This window comes from Triturus cristatus, chromosome 9 (genome assembly GCF_964204655.1).
Source record: "Triturus cristatus chromosome 9, aTriCri1.1, whole genome shotgun sequence".
NCBI lineage: Eukaryota > Metazoa > Chordata > Amphibia > Caudata > Salamandridae > Triturus > Triturus cristatus.
Genome location: NC_140592.1, coordinates 1188846749 through 1188862784, shown reverse-complemented (window position 1 = coordinate 1188862784; position 16036 = coordinate 1188846749). Strand labels below are relative to the sequence as shown.

The window sequence follows — 16036 nt, the reverse complement described above, 5'->3', positions numbered from 1 at the left end:
ACGACGCCGTCTTCGGCTGCGTCCAGCGGTCGACGTCGAGAGAAGACCCGGCGTCGGCGTTCGGCGTCGAGGGATCGCAGCTCGCCGTCGATGAAGAGAAGGAGATCGCCGTCGAGGCGGAGGTCGCCGTCGAGGCGAAGGTCGCCGTCGAGGCGGAGGTCGCCGTCGAGGCGGAGGTCGCCGTCGAGGCGGAGGTCGCCGTCGAGGCGGAGGTCGCCGTCGAGGCGAAGATCGCCGTCGAGGCGAAGGTCGCCGTCGAGGCACAGGTCGACGTCGAGGAAGAGAGAGTCGCCGGGATCGGTGTACTCAGTGGTGTATACCCCGCCTCGGAGGTCTCCGTCGCCTCCTCCTCTCCCACCTCTGCCACCGCCTCCTCCACCACCGCCACCTCCTCCACCACCGTCTCCACCTCCTCCACCGCCTCCTCCGCGGCCGCGGACTCTGTCTCCGCCACCCCAGCCTCTGTTGCTGCCAAGCACTCCTGCGGGACTGCCGCCGGTCCCCCCGAGGTCGGTTTCCCTTCCACGGTACCCGACTCTGCCGCAGGGGACCCCGAAGCCACGACGCCCACGGTCGCCTGGACCAGCGAGACCGGCGGACAGGCCTAAGCCGAAGAGGTCGCGCTCCCGCTCTCACAGGAGGCGACGATCGCGGAGCCGAGGGCGATCCTCGTCAGACTCTAGACGACGCCGCAGAAGGTATAGGTCCAGGTCGCGCTCCTCGGACAGGGACCTTTCCCCGACGCTGTCGGACTCCCCGGGGACTAGGGTGTCGCCGGTGGACGACTTGGTCTCGTTCCAGGAGGTGCTGTTGCGAGGGGCTGCGAAGCTGAATATCACGGTGACGGTTCCAACACCCACGACGTCCGTGATATTTGAGACGCTTCATAAAAGACACTTGTCTCGCCCCCTCCTGCCTCTCGTGCCTGGACTGGTGGAACCAGCCTTGGAACTGTTCCTCACTCCCGCAACAGCGAAGGCCGCTCCGTCCAGGCTCATGAAGAAATATAGGGCCCCGGAGTCGGATCCGTCATTCTTGAGAGGGGACCCGAAGCCGGATTCGGTTATCGTGACGGCAGCGAGAAAACAACATGCGACCGCCCCGGCCTCCACGGTGCCACCGGACAAGGAAAGCCGCTGGCTGGACTCTGCGGGCAGGAAGGTGTGTGGTACCGCCGCCACCACGATGAAGGCGGCGAGTGCAGGGGCGTTGTTGGGCCGTTACGACTGGGCCCTGTGGGAATCCCTGCAGCAATATGCGGACCTCCTGCCACGAGACAAGAAGGAGGACTTCTTGGAGACGGTGCGCGAAGGCATGCTGGTTTCTAACCAAACGATCAGCGCAGCAGCGGATATATCGCTATTGGCCGCCCACGCCTACTGTCATGGCGTCCACCAGCGGCGCCATTCCTGGTTGCGCCTGACGTCCCTCAAGCCGGAGGCGCAGCAGAGAGTGGCCAACCTGCCCTTCTCGGGGGAAACCCTGTTCGGGAAGCATGCGGACGATGAAATGGCCCGCATGAAGGCTGAAGCGGAAACCCTGACGGCCGTCGGGTTAGAGAAGGCCGAGAAAAAGAAACGACCGTTCCAGAGGAGGTTCGGGTCGTCGGGCCGAGGGCGTGGGCAGGGCTCGGGACAGCAGCAGCCACAACAGCAGCAGTTCCGCAAGCCCTTCCAGAAGCGCCAGAGGGGTAGAGGTGGCCAGCAGGCTACTACCACAAACAAGGGCCCGGCCGGGTCTCGGCCCTGAGCTGTTACTTCCCCCTCAACCGTTACCCACTCCAGTGGGGGGAAGCATTCGATTTTTTCCGGCAGAGTGGAGAAAAATTACTCAGGACAAGTGGGTGCTGAATATTGTTTGCAATGGATACAGTCTTCGGTTCATCAGCCCGCCTCCAGCGATTCCGCCGGTCAGCTCTCGCTTCCAGCTGAGGGAGCTCCAGGCGGAGGCAGACATCTTGTTGAGAAAAAAGGCGGTAGAAGAAGTACCTTTGTCTCAAAGGGGAAGAGGTCTGTACTCTCGGTTCTTCCTCGTTCGCAAGAAGGACAAGAACGAGTTCAGGCCCATTCTGGATTTGCGACAAGCAAACAAGTGGATTCGCAGAGAGAAGTTTCGCATGCTATCGTTGCACCAGATTTACCCTCAGCTGCAACGGGGAGACTGGCTCTGTGCCATAGATCTACAGGATGCGTACTTCCATGTGCCCATAGCACAGAAGCACAGGAAGTTCCTGCGATTCCAAGTCGGCGCCAATCACTATCAATACACAGTACTGCCATTCGGGCTAAAGTCTGCTCCCAGGACTTTTTCGAAGTGCATGGCGGTGGTGGCGGCACACCTGCGGAGGAACAAGGTGTTTGTCTACCCGTATCTGGACGATTGGCTGATCAAGGCGTCATCCTTCGAGGAAGCGCAAGAACACTTCCGTTGGACGTGCGAGCTCTTGAACAAGCTGGGGTTACACGTCAACATGTCCAAATCGGTCCCATCTCCGGTACAGTGCATACAGTACCTGGGGGCTTCCATAGATACGCGGTCAGCAAGCGTGTCTCCTTCGGAGGAGAGACGGTTATCACTCCTTCGGAAGGCTCAGGACCTCAGGACTGCTCCATCGACGACTGTGAGGAAGGTGTCGTCTCTACTGGGATCGATGGCTGTAGGAAGGTGGATATCTGACTATGGTTACCCCCAACTTTTTGCCTAGTGTCTAGCTGGTTTTTCGACTTAGTTGGCCTGAGATCCTGCCATTCAGGGTCTCAGGCTGTCTGCTCTCTCTGTAAAATGGACTCCATGTACCCTAGGTACATAACCAATTGGTAAGGATCACCTTATTGGACCCTGTACAGTGTACCCTAGGTACCCAGGGCATGGGTGTACCCTAGGCCTCCCAGGGGCTGCAGCATGTATTATGCCACCCCTGGTCTGGCCTTCCAATCAGACACAACTGGCTGATCACTCAGCTGGGGCAAGGTCGTGTAATCACCCCTTGCTTAGGTGTAGTATTCCTATACCTACCTTATATATAGACACATGTGTACCTATCAGTCACTCCTATGGCAGGCCTTAACAATCCTGGAGGCAGAGTGCTTGGTAACATGTGAGATGGTGCTCTAGCATGAGCTGAGCCTGTCTGCAGCTTTCGGAACCATGTCCTTATAGCTGTTCTATGATATAGCCTACCATATACTCTTAAAGTGCCTTATAATCTTAAACGGTTATGGTAACTATGGTTGGGCTGTATCAAAACATGTCGTGTAAGGTGTCTAACACTTTGGAATAATACCCCCATACCATTTCTGGTGATGAGGATATTATTCCTCCCTTCTAGAGGGAGAGACATGTTAAAATCCTACTTTGCTGTGTAACCTCTGACCAAAGCCTCAGCATCACAAAATGGATGCTGCTGCCACAGACACAAGTCTGACCTCCTGCTGCTGGGAGTGATCCCAGCCAGGGAGGCCTGGACAATAGGTTTCCTGCTTGGGGAGGTGCTAGCACCTCCCCAGACAGCCTTTAGTGTATTGGGGCAGGGTGGGCTGAAAGGAATGAGACATGCCTGGGGCACACAAGGTGTTCCTTGCATAGTCCAGTTCAAACCGGCGCTGGGGCACTCCAGCCCCAGCTCTGGCGCGAAACTGGACAAAGGGAAGTGGGTGTAACCACCCCCTCCCAGGTCCCACCCATAAGGCGTGACCTAGCAGGTATCCCAGCCCCCCAGATTAGTATAAGAGTGGGAGTTGGGCCTCAAGACTTTAGATTATCCTGAACCTGCAAAACTGAACAGAAACTCTGGACCTTCGACATTCGACGAAAGAAGAAGACTGAAGAATCTCCCTTGTAGCCAAGGAGTGGCTACCCTGTGCAAACAGGCACCATCAAGAGACTACCCTTTGCTTTGCGACCGTTCTACGAGGAACCGACTGCAGAGCCCGACCAGAGCCTTGATTTCCAGACTTCTCCGACCCTCATCCACATCTGCAGCAGAGCTGAGATCCGTGGAGGCGACGAGCGACGTGGGACCGGCTACCTGGGAAAAGTGGCTAGTAACTTACAGTGCAGCTTCTGAGGTACCCTCGAAGTTGTGCACCGGGGATTGAGAAGCCCCAACCCCAAGCACCAACTGCACCGAAGATCAGCCCCCCACACTCCACGAGTCCTGCGTGGGGCCCTTCAGCATTTTCCTGCTTGCCGCGTCTGTCCGGTTGCTTGCCCGCTGGCTAGTGGCCTTTGTGACGACGCTCCCTGAAATCTTCTGCGCTGGTTTGGCTCCTCCAGACTGGCTCCCGCTTCTCTGCAAAGAAGAAGCACCCCAGACCTTCCTGGTCTGCACCAGAAGCAAGTCCCTTGTTCTTCGTGGGTTCCGCTTGCCAAGGCTTGGTGAGTCCTAGTCCAACTTCGACGCCGCCGACAGCAAGAGCCTTCGTGGGACAGCTCGCCTCCTGGTCCTGGTCGTCCTCGACGCTTCCTGGTCCTCCTGGCTGCAGCGACAAGCTTCACCTTCACCTGCAACTCTTCACGACATCGCCTGGTTCCTTCCTGGTTCCACGTGGTCACTGGCTAGTGACCTTGACTCTGTCCCTTCTGCTTGCAGGTTTCTTCTCTTCTTGATCCCAGGCTTGGGATCCACCGGACACTCTCCCCTGACTGCCTGTCAGCATCTTTCTTCAGGCATCCATAGGAGTCGACGACGAAAACGACGCATCTTCACCCCTATGCACCCGCAGCCTGTGGGCTAGGTAACTTGGGTACTCCGGTGCTCATCAGGATAGTGACTATCCTAGTGTCTAGTTTTCAAGTCTCGACTTCCTAGCTACTCCGGAAGTGTCCTAAATCTATCTATTTCTAAACTGTAACATTGCTATTGACTTTTACGCATTACGCGTGAGTGTTTCCACTCTGCACACGAATCCCGTGGGCCTCCCACTTCCTAACTAACGCTAGTGTAGTGTAGCCCCAGCGATTCCCTAGGCCTAGGCCTATTCTATTTCCGTGACAGTGGTTCTTATACCACTTATTTAGTATATGGTTTGCGTGGCCCCTAGGGCCTAACTGTATTACTTACCTGTGTGACTTACTGTATGCATTAATAAGACTGTGTTGTACTTACCTCTAAACTCATAAAGAGTGCTGAGGGTTTGCTTAGAATAAATACACTTTATTTTATATATATATATGTTGTGGTGTCCTTTCATTTGGTATTCAAGGGATTATATATGGTATCACAGCTGGCTTCACATGCCATTCAGAGTTTAGCCTAAGACTGCTCTTGTCCATGCTACCACTAGGATAGCTGGTCTATAAGGTTGACTTTACAACCAATCACCATAAGGGTATTTGGACTGATATAAGGTGTACACTATAACTAGTGACATCATACATCAGGCCAACTTCTCACAATGGCCTCCTGTATCTTCCTCACTCCGCACGCACGTCTACAGATGCGACCACTGCAGGAGTGCTTGGAGGATCAGTGGGATCAGAAGACAGGCTCTTGGGACGACAAGATCCGACTGTCTCTACATGCTCGTCAGTCTCTGAAGTGGTGGTGTTCGGCGGAAAACCTCCTCCAGGGGGTTCCCTTCCACAAGGACATTCCCACGACGAATGTGGTGACGGATGCTTCTCTCCAGGGCTGGGGTGCGCATTCCGGGGACCTGCAGATTCAAGGGAAGTGGTCTCCTTTGGAATCGACGTACCACATCAATTTCCTGGAACTCAGAGCTGTCTTCCTGGCACTGAAGGCTTTCCTTCTGTCCTTCCAGACCAACTCGCTGCTGATACAGACGGACAATACAACCACGATGTATTACCTCAACAAGCAGGGGGGGTCGAGATCGCGCACTCTGTCGCAGGAGGCGCAGGCGATCTGGCGCTGGCTGCTGGCCCGAGGACTGACGATTACGGCCACGCATCTGCCAGGGGTGCAGAATGCTCAGGCGGACGCCTTGAGCAGGCTGATTCAGGAAAACCACGAATGGGTCATAAACGACGAAGTACTAGGAGAAGTCTTCGCAAGGTGGGGGACTCCAGACGTAGATCTGTTCGCCACCGCCGAAAACAGCAAATGCCGAGACTTCGCATCCAGGTACTACCAGCGGGGGACGCTGGGGAATGCGCTATGGATCGATTGGTCGAACAGCTTTCTGTACGCTTTTCCACCCATTCCCCTGATTCCGGCGGTGCTCATCAAGCTGTCCCAGTCCAGGGCGCGGATGATCCTGATCGCCCCGGAGTGGCCCAGGCAGTGGCGGTTCACGGACCTTCTTCACCGGTCTCTCCTTCCTCACATGCGGTTGCCGTGCAGGCCGGACCTTCTCACGAAGTTCGGGGGGCGGATGGTGCACCCCAACCTCTCGTCTTTGAGTTTGGCGGCATGGCTCCTGAAATAGTGCAATATGGTCATCTGAATCTACCAGACGATTGTATGGACATTCTGAAGGAGTCTAAGCGACCTTCCACTAGGACATCCTATGCTTACAAGTGGAAGAGGTTCTGTATCTGGTGTAAGTCCAAGAACTTTGATCCGACAACATGTAAGGAAGATGTCATCCTTCCATACCTTTTGCATCTGGCGCAGTCTGGCCTTAATTTCCATTCCATTAAGGTTCATCTGGCTGCTTTGACTGCTTACAGGAAGTGCCCTTCACAGACGTCCTTCTTTCAGATTCCTGTGGTCAAGGATTTTTTGGAAGGCTTGAAGAAGGTGTTCCCTCCTGTCAGACTTGCCTCGCCTTCTTGGGACTTGAATGTGGTGCTGTCCAGACTGATGAGAGAGCCTTTTGAACCTATTCACAAGGCTTCATTGCAGCACCTATCCTGGAAGGCGGCGTTCCTAGTGGCCATTACATCGGCCCGCAGGGTGAGTGAACTTCAGGCATTATGTTGTCAAGAACCTTATACTGTGTTTCATGCTGCTAAGGTTGTGATGCGTACTCACCCTAAGTTCCTTCCTAAGGTTATCTCTGACTTTCATGTCAATCAGACCATAACTTTACCTACGTTCTTTCAGAATCCCTCTTCACCAGCGGAAAGGGCTCTCCATTCCCTGGATGTCCGAAGGGTGTTGAAATTTTATCTGGATAAGACCAAGGATATTCGTAGGTCTGACCAATTGTTTGTTAATTATGGCTCAGTCAGGACTGGTCTTGCGACCTCTAAGCAGTCCATCTCTCGGTGGATTGTGTCCTGCATACAGTTGTGTTATCAAAAGGCTAATAAGACCTTAGGGGGTAAACCTAAGGCTCATTCCACCAGGGGCAAAGCTGCCACGACTGCTTTGCTGCGTAATGTTCTGATTGCGGAAATCTGTAAGGCGGCCACTTGGAAGTCGGTCCATACCTTTGCTGCGCATTACTGTCTGGACACGGATGCCAGGGCAGATGCTCAGGTTGGGCAGGCTTCGCTGCGAAATTTGTTCGCACAGTAGTGGTAGTGTCTTATGTGTTCTCCACCGCTTTTGTTGTGTGGGGATGGGCTTGCCATTCTATTCACTAGATTATGACTATACACAGAGATCCCCTACTACAGAAGGAGTAGTTTCTTTTCTGTAACTCCAGTTCTGTAGTAGGGGTATCTCTGTTATAGTCATAAGCGCCCGCCCTCCTCCCCGGTGGAGAGATACTTATTCATATGTAGAATGCTACAGGTCTGGCGTGCTACGCCTTCAAAAAGAACTGAAAGTAAATGGGACCTGCTGGGCATTCTGGGATACTGGGGAAAGTTCTGGAAAACTGGAAAGTTTTCTTAAAGGCACAGTATCCTGTTCCAAGCCACATAATGGCAGCCTATGGGGCTTGTCTGTCCACTCCTTCCTCTCTATCATTCCAGAGGCTTTTGCTGGTAGAGGCAGGGTTTTTTCCTATGTGGAGAAAAACTGGACAGGCAGTGCTGTTTGTGGATTTTGGTGGAATTCTAGTTGAAGTACTGGACAGTGTAGCCTGTGGGTATAGGCTGCATTATCTGTCTTTAAATTAAATTCTCTCTTAAAGGTGTATGCAGGTCTGCATGATTTGTCACCTTTTAGAGATTATTTTTTATTGCTCCGGGGTCCGCGCACATGGGCGGGACTATTCACTAGATTATGACTATAACAGAGATACCCCTACTACAGAACTGGAGTTACAGAAAAGAAACTACTCCATCTTCCTCGCCCTAAAATCCTTCCAGGCGCAGATTTCAGGCAAGGCAGTCCTCATTCGCACAGACAGCATGACTGCCATGTACTACATTCAAAAGCAGGGGGGCACACACTCTCCACAGCTCTCTCAGCTAGCACAGAGCATATGGAGATGGGCAATTCCACAAAAGATTTTTCTCCTAGCCCAACACGTCCCAGGAGTACAAAACACCGTGGCAGATCTGCTCAGCAGACAGACATAGCAGATCCACGAGTGGGAACTTCACCCACAAGTTCTTCACCCGTTCTTTCAGAAGTGGGGGCATCCACACATAGACCTATTCGCCACCCACGAAAACAAAAAATGCCCAAGCTTCGCCGCCAGATATCCACACCCATTGTCCAAAGGCAATGCGATATGGATGAACTGGTCAAACAAATTTGCATACGCTTTTCCACCTCTCCCACTAATTCCATTAGTGGTGCGAAGGCTACAACAGCATTCCCTAACTCTGATCCTAGTAGCTCCAACATGGGCCAGACAACCGTGGTACACCACACTGCTGGAACTCTCAGTAGTACCACACCAAAAGCTACGCCTCTCACCATGCCTCCTAACCCAGAACCATGGAGAGATCAGGCACCCGGACCCAGCTCAACTCAACCTTGCGATCTGGCTCCTGAGGTCCTAGAATTTGGATACCTTAACCTTCCCCCTGATTGCATGAACATTATCAGGGAAGCTAGACGCCCTACTACTAGGGAGTGCTATGCAGCAAAGTGGAAAAGATTTGTTGTTTACTGCCACAACAACGCAATCAATCCTTTAAATGTATCCATACAGCACATTATATGTTATTTACTCCATTTACAAAGGTGTAACCTAGCATATACTTCCATTCGGTTACACCTCGCTGCAATTGCTGCTTATTTACAGAATAGGCAACACCTCTCACTTTTCAAAGTGCCTGCCATCAAAGCCTTTATGGAAGGCCTCAAAAGAGTAATTCCACCCAGAGTGCCACCCTCTCCTGTTTGGAGCTTGAATATAGTCCTCACACGGTTAATGGGACCCCCTTTCGAACCATTACATAAATGCGAGCTGCAATTTCTCACATGGAAAACAGCTTTTCTAGTGGCCATCACTTCCCTCAGAAGAGTTAGTGAAATACAGGCACTCACTATACAGGAACCTTTTCTTCAGATGCATCACAACAAGGTTGTACTCCGCACCAATCCCAAATTTCTACCCAAAGTCATTTCTCCATTCCCTCTAAACCAGTCGGTAGAATTACCAGTCTTTTTCTCGCAACACCAAACAGTTGCGGAAAGAGCCTTAAACACACTGGATGTTAAAAGGGCTTTACTTTATTACATCCAAAGAACACAACCTTTCAGGAAAACCAAACAGCTATTTGTCTCCTTCTCCCCACCACACAAAGGCAACCCAATTTCTAAATCAGGGATAGCTAGGTCGATTGTAAAATGCATACAGATTTGCTACCACAAAGCAAAACGAATGCTATCTGTTCCCCCCCTAAAGCCCAATCTACAAGGAAGGTAGGGGCTTCTATGGCTTTCCTAGGGAACATACCACTAGATGACATCTGCAAAGCAGCGACATGGTCAACACCGCACACCTTCACAAAACATTACTGTGTAGATGTGCAAACCAAGCAAAAAGCTAGTGTAGGCCAAGCTGTACTAAAGACACTGTTTCAAACAACTGCAGCGGATGCCGGTGGTCGCCGCTAGGGTTGGGTACTGCTATATAATCTATGTACAGTGTATAATCTGCAACTCATATGCCTCGAACGGAATGTGCTACTTACCAGTATGCATCTGTTCTTGGCATGTAGAGCTGCAGATCTATACACGCCCACCCGCCTCCCCGGCTACCTGTATCCGTTCCAGTCTTATCTTATTTAGATACAATACACATGGGTTTCTTTACTGTTACTACTACGCTCCATCTTTCCCTGCTGGCGAAAAACAATCTGAGGATGGAGCCGAAGCCCATGCGCAATACGAACCAGAGGAGGAGTCACCGAACTCGTGACTTCCAAAGACTTTCCAAGAGGAAAGACAAACTGCAAACATCCGGGCCCAACACCAGATGGCGAGCTATGCACAGTGTATAGATCTGCAGCTCTACATGCCAAGAACAGATGCATACTGGTAAGTAGCATATTCCATGCCTTTTATTTATGTGTTGTTTTCGAAACAGATAAAAGGCATTGTCATTTACAATGCTAATAGCTTAAACTCTCGCAAATGCGAGACTTGTTGCATTGCAAATGCGTTTGGCGCCCTTGCCATAAATTCTTTTTAAAAGCATTAGGAGAGAGCAGGACAGCAGGCAGTACAAAGCTATTTGAGAAAATTGTGCTCGAAGTACACCGGAGTGCACTGAGTAACAACACACGTAACAAGGGGTGTCACCATGAGAGGTTACAAAATGAGGCAAGGCAGTACCAAGGAGGGACTACTAAACCTATTGACCAATGAACAGCCACAGTTTACAGTGGACAATGACACAAGTCAATGAAAAATATGGGCGGAGAGTGGGTGGAGCTTCAAGCCCCTACAAGAATACAGCCTGCCTCGCAGAGCAGCGCATGCGCTTCCCAGACTGGACCTATAAACCTGCTGGGAAAAGGACACTCCCTTAAAGAATGCAAGATTAAGTAAAACGTGAAATATACACAAGGACTACACCACTGCCATGCATTACATAGAGGTTTTTACAGTCATTGTTCAGAAATGGATATAGGGCCTGATGGGAACCTGTTTCAATGTAAGCTTTTAATTACTGGTGGAGCTGTGAATTGGTGCGATTTAGCCCCCATAAAGCCCTGGCAACAAGGGGAGATCATCAGAATGGTGGGCGTGGTGAGGCAGCATGAAAAAATGCAGGGGTTGGGCAGCAGATGAGAGTGAGGAGCTAAAGCAAAGCAACAGCAGTCCAGAGACGGGTCTAGGGCACTGGATGGGGGAGGGGGAGCGGAACAGCATCAGGGGACTTGTGCAGGTCAGAGCTCAGCCGTAAGGCGGTGAGGGCTCAGGCGCCAGGCAGGTCAGGGCTCAGGTGCCAGGCGGGTTGGGGCTCAGGCGTCAGGTGAGTCGGGGCTCAGGCGTCAGGTGGGTCGGGGCTCAGGTGTTAATCGGGTCGGGCTCCGGCATCCGGCAGGTCAGGGCTCAGGCGGGTCAGGGCTCAGGCACCAAGTAGGTGCCAGATGGGTCAGAGGGCTCAGGCGCCAGATGGGTCAGAGGGCTCAGGCGCCAGACGGGTCAGAGGGCTCAGGTGCCAGACGGGTCAGGGCTCAGGCGCCAGACGGGTCAGAGCATAGGCGCCAGGTGGTTCAGGGCTCAGGCAGGTTGGGGCTCAGGCGCCGGGTGGGTCATGGCTCACGCAACCGGGGGTCCGGGCTCACTAACCAGGACTGAGGAATACAGCTTAACACAGCAAAATCAGAAGATGGGGGATGATGCACCGGGCGGTATAGAGGCGCAGCAGCAGCATCGAGCAATGGCTCCCTCCTGTGCTACTTTAGCCCCAGCAAGGTAAATTAAAATAAATCATTATGCAAATGCCAAATAAAGTAAAGAACCCTGTTTTACCCTATCACCAATTTCAGCTCCTATTGCAGAAAACAACATGCACATCTGTGTAATGACCCAGGAAATCAGTAAGTAAGTGGGACTCCGCGAAACAAGCCGGGGGCTGAAAAGGTCGGATTCAAAGTCACTTTTGTGTATGTTGAACATTGTGCGTGGAGCTGTCCAGAGCTGCGGATCTGAACCTGTAGTCCCTGGATACTCCGAGGTCCACAACACTTACTCAGGGGTCCGTGACTGCTAGAATATGAAATATGAGCTGATTTTAAAGAAGTATATAGAAATAAAAAAGCAAACTGTAAATTTGAAAATGTTAAAACATTCTGTAAATGTGAAGGAGTTTGAAAGCGAAGGCTAAAAATGAAGCTGGCATCCTGGGCTTGACTCGTAGGAGCAGCGCAAGCGCAGTCTTAAGAATATAGAATAGACGATTGGTGGCAGCAACGAAGCGTCCGAAAAGAGCGCGCTTGAGGGGCAAGAGAGACTAAGTTACTTGCTGGAGTTTAGCATATCGCTTCATCATTTAGAACTGAAAAAGTAATTTAGAGAAGCTGCAACCTTCCCATTAAAATTTAATTTTGGGTTTTTCAACAGTATTTTTATTTGGGAATCAAATAAAATATTTTATCATCTGTTTGATAAATACTTTTATCATTTTTTAAAATCATTTTGAAGTTCAAATCATAAACATTTCTTTGGCCGAGGCCTGCGACCTCCAGTAGTGACTCCGTGGGGGTCCCCGTATTCCAATAGTGACTCAGTGGGGGTCCCCGTATTCTAGTAATGACTCAGTGGGGGTCCCCGGATTCCAGTAATGACTCAGTGGGGGTCTCCGGATTCCAGTAATGACTCCGTGGGGATCCCCGTATTCCAGTAGTGACTCAGTGGGGGTCACCATATTCCAGTAATGACTCCGTTGGGGTCCCCGTATTCCTGTAATGACTCAGTGGGGGTCCCCGGATTCCAGTAATGACTCAGTGGGGGTCTCCGGATTCCAGTAATGATTCAGTGGGGGTCCCCGTATTCCAGTAATGACTCAGTGGGCGTTCCCGGATTCCAGTAATGACTCAGTGGGGGTCCCCGGATTCCAGTAATGACTCAGTGGGGGTCCCCGGATTCCAGTAATGACTCAGTGGGGGTCGCCGTATTCCAGTAATGACTCCGTGGGGGTCCCCGGATTCCAGTAATGACTCCGTGGGGGTCCCCGGATTCCAGTAATGACTCCGTGGGGGTCCCCGGATTCCAGTAATGACTCAGTGGGGGTCCCCGAATTCCAGTAATGACTCAGTGGGGGTCCCCGGATTCCAGTAATGACTCAGTGGGGGTCCCCGGATTCCAGTAATGACTCCGTGGGGATCCCCGTATTCCAGTAGTGACTCAGTGGGGGTCACCATATTCCAGTAATGACTCCGTTGGGGTCCCCGTATTCCAGTAATGACTCAGTGGGGGTCCCCGGATTCCAGTAATGACTCAGTGGGGGTCTCCGGATTCCAGTAATGATTCAGTGGGGGTCCCCGTATTCCAGTAATGACTCAGTGGGCGTTCCCGGATTCCAGTAATGACTCAGTGGGGGTCCCCGTATTCCAGTAATGACTCAGTGGGGGTCCCCGGATTCCAGTAATGACTCAGTGGGGGTCGCCGTATTCCAGTAATGACTCCGTGGGGGTCCCCGGATTCCAGTAATGACTCCGTGGGGGTCCCCGGATTCCAGTAATGACTCCGTGGGGGTCCCCGGATTCCAGTAATGACTCAGTGGGGGTCCCCGAATTCCAGTAATGACTCAGTGGGGGTCGCCGGATTCCAGTAATGACTCCGTGGGGGTCCCCGGATTCCAGTAATGACTCAGTGGGGGTCCCCGGATTCCAGTAATGACTCGGTGGGGGTCCCCGGATTCCAGTAATGACTCAGTGGGGGTACTCGTATTCCAGTAATGACTCAGTGGGGGTCCCCAGATTCCAGTAATGACTCAGTGGGGGTCCCCGGATTCCAGTAATGACTCAGGGGGTTCCACACAAGTCAAAAGGTTAAGAACCACTGGTCTAGAGGTCTCCAAGACAGCGAAGGCCATTGGCAGCCAGACCAAAAGATAAGTATGGATGACTAAAGACGGAAGTGCCAAGAAACCGAAGTGCTCTGACCCTAGTTGTTACCAGCAATCATGTTGGGCTGCGGACATCCGGGTGTAGGCCAGTTGTTGAGTTGTGAGCAGTGGTGTTGAGTCATGCTGTGAAGAGTAGCTGTGTGAAGTCTTTATCGGTGAGCCATTGACAATACTGTGCAGCTCTCAATCTAACTTTGTGTTTTTTCTTTTTTTGCCACCAACAGATAATTACTCTGAGGAAGAGTATGAGAGTTTTTCTTCTGAGCAAGAAGCCAGCGATGATGCAGTTCAAGGCCAGGTGTGCAGTGATTTCTGTGAATTAACGCCCGCATGTTTGTTTTACACCCCTGGTGTGAAGTACCTTCGGTCAGTCCCACATCCCAGCTGGTCCCTTGTGTGACGGTCAATCGCCATGGCCACCCTCGACCACCTGAGGAGAAGCAGCACTCACCTGGGTCTTTACTGCGAGTGCTGTCTCCTTTCTTGATGTTCGAGCAGGGCGAGCTCTTGGATTGAGAGGATGGGGCTGCTTTTGGGAGACATTTTATTTGAAAGCAGGTTTTCTGTAGATGCTTGCAGCTGATGCAGGGTGGTGCAGGTTGTCCTTAATGTTTTATTTTTTTTATATAGAAAAGCAAAAGTTGCTGTGATATCTTCACGGGTGCCCTCACAAAGAAGGCAAATTAAGCCCTCCAAACAAAAATATTGTGTGCGGCTGCGCAGTGCCCCCTTTTTGCAGGCACTGCCAAGATTGTGGATAACAATTTTAGAAATGATTAGTATTTTGTAATTGTAAGATTCAATGCTGAGGTTAAGTCCTTCTTTTATGTTTATGCCTAACCGTCATATATTGCAGATGTGCTGTACAGTCATGACACCTGCTGGTGATGAAAGGAAGTTTGAAAGTGAGCCATCATATGTGACAATTTCATTCTTATGTGGAGTTTCTCCGTGTCCTACTTTTTGGGCCTTACCGTTGGCATCAATTCACCAAAATGCCAGGGTAGCAGAAGTGACATCATCCAACAGTTCAGCCACTGATGACATCACGGAAAGTAACTTCACCTTACGCGTTGACCTTGATAATGTTAGAGAAGGTGTTACCACATGACCTTTGACATATTGGCTTTAAAGCAGTGACACCGTTCAACTCAAAAAAGCAACAATAAATGAAAGATTAAACATGTATTGCAAGATAAAATAAGGTCACAGATTTCCAATATGCGCGCGCACACACACAGACACACACGTACAAAAATAGGTTTGTGTCTTGTGAATGCTTTAGAAACCTTTTGCATTCGTTTATTAATCTCTAGATTAATAGGCAGTGAGGATACATACAAGTGAATTAGAGCAACAAAGAGTAAGCCTGTTTACCTTCAGTTCCTGCCACTGCTTTTGTGGTCTCTCAGGCCAGGGGTCGCAAAGGCAGTGTCAGGGGTCGCAAGGAGCGAGCCAGGAGCCGCAGCTGTGACCCCTAAATGACCTCCTTGGGCCTTGCATGCCTGTGCTTGCTAATATACAGGTATAAAGGTGGTCTAAGACAGAACTACTGAGATAATTCAAAACAAAATGAAGAAAGTAAACACTAAAAAGTTATCCTCCCACATCCTTTCAGAGTAGCAGCCTATCGCAAGCCTGCGACCCGCGCTCTTTCGTGGCTTTACCACATGGAAGGCCACAACGTTTTTATAAACTCAAAGCTGTGGGTTTGATCGGGGACCAAGACTCCAGGAAATACGTTCAACGAGGCCTATTTCCTACCTGGCTATCTATTGAGAAAGTGCGCGCTAATATTGGAGGAGCCCAACCTGAACCAGCGGGTGGCACCTGTTCCTTAGCCCAGGCCCCTCTTAAGCTCCTTCTGGCCTGTAGGAGTCCCAACCTTCCAACTACCAGGCTGAAAATTAGACAGGTGCTTGGAGCAGTGGGGTTGTAAAAATGAGGGGGTGATCTAGAGACCCCACAGCAATGCTTAATTTGAGACTATGGTTTCCGGTGCTCGGCACCGGTACTTAATTCTGAACACCAGCGCTTGTGACAGTCTGGCACAAGGTGGCGCTGTCTGGCTACTTTAGAGATGACCACAACAGTTAATTATGAATTCAATAATTAAAAATTACTATTTCCTGCTGCCCAAATCATTCTTATAGCTTTGGGGGACCTGAAATGGAACTAATTGCCACACTGGTAGGAGTGTG

At 51.2% G+C, this 16036-nt stretch overlaps 2 protein-coding genes across 15 annotated transcripts in view; both read left to right on the top strand.

The window, feature by feature from the left end:
- LOC146799603 (uncharacterized) overlaps positions 1-3679 on the top strand; it is an 889638-nt gene extending 885959 nt beyond the window's left edge. The window contains exon 2 of the mRNA XM_085627193.1: positions 2802-3679. The gene's annotated coding sequence lies outside the window, so the exon portion shown is untranslated. The remainder of the gene's footprint in view (positions 1-2801) is intronic.
- The window catches only part of PACS2 (phosphofurin acidic cluster sorting protein 2), a 456225-nt gene that overhangs the window by 347742 nt on the left and 92447 nt on the right, over positions 1-16036 (top strand). For all 14 annotated transcript variants that reach the window (XM_085627187.1, XM_085627181.1, XM_085627184.1 and 11 more), the window contains exon 6: positions 14060-14133. In XM_085627187.1, the coding sequence (XP_085483313.1) occupies positions 14060-14133 (74 nt within the window). The remainder of the gene's footprint in view (positions 1-14059; positions 14134-16036) is intronic.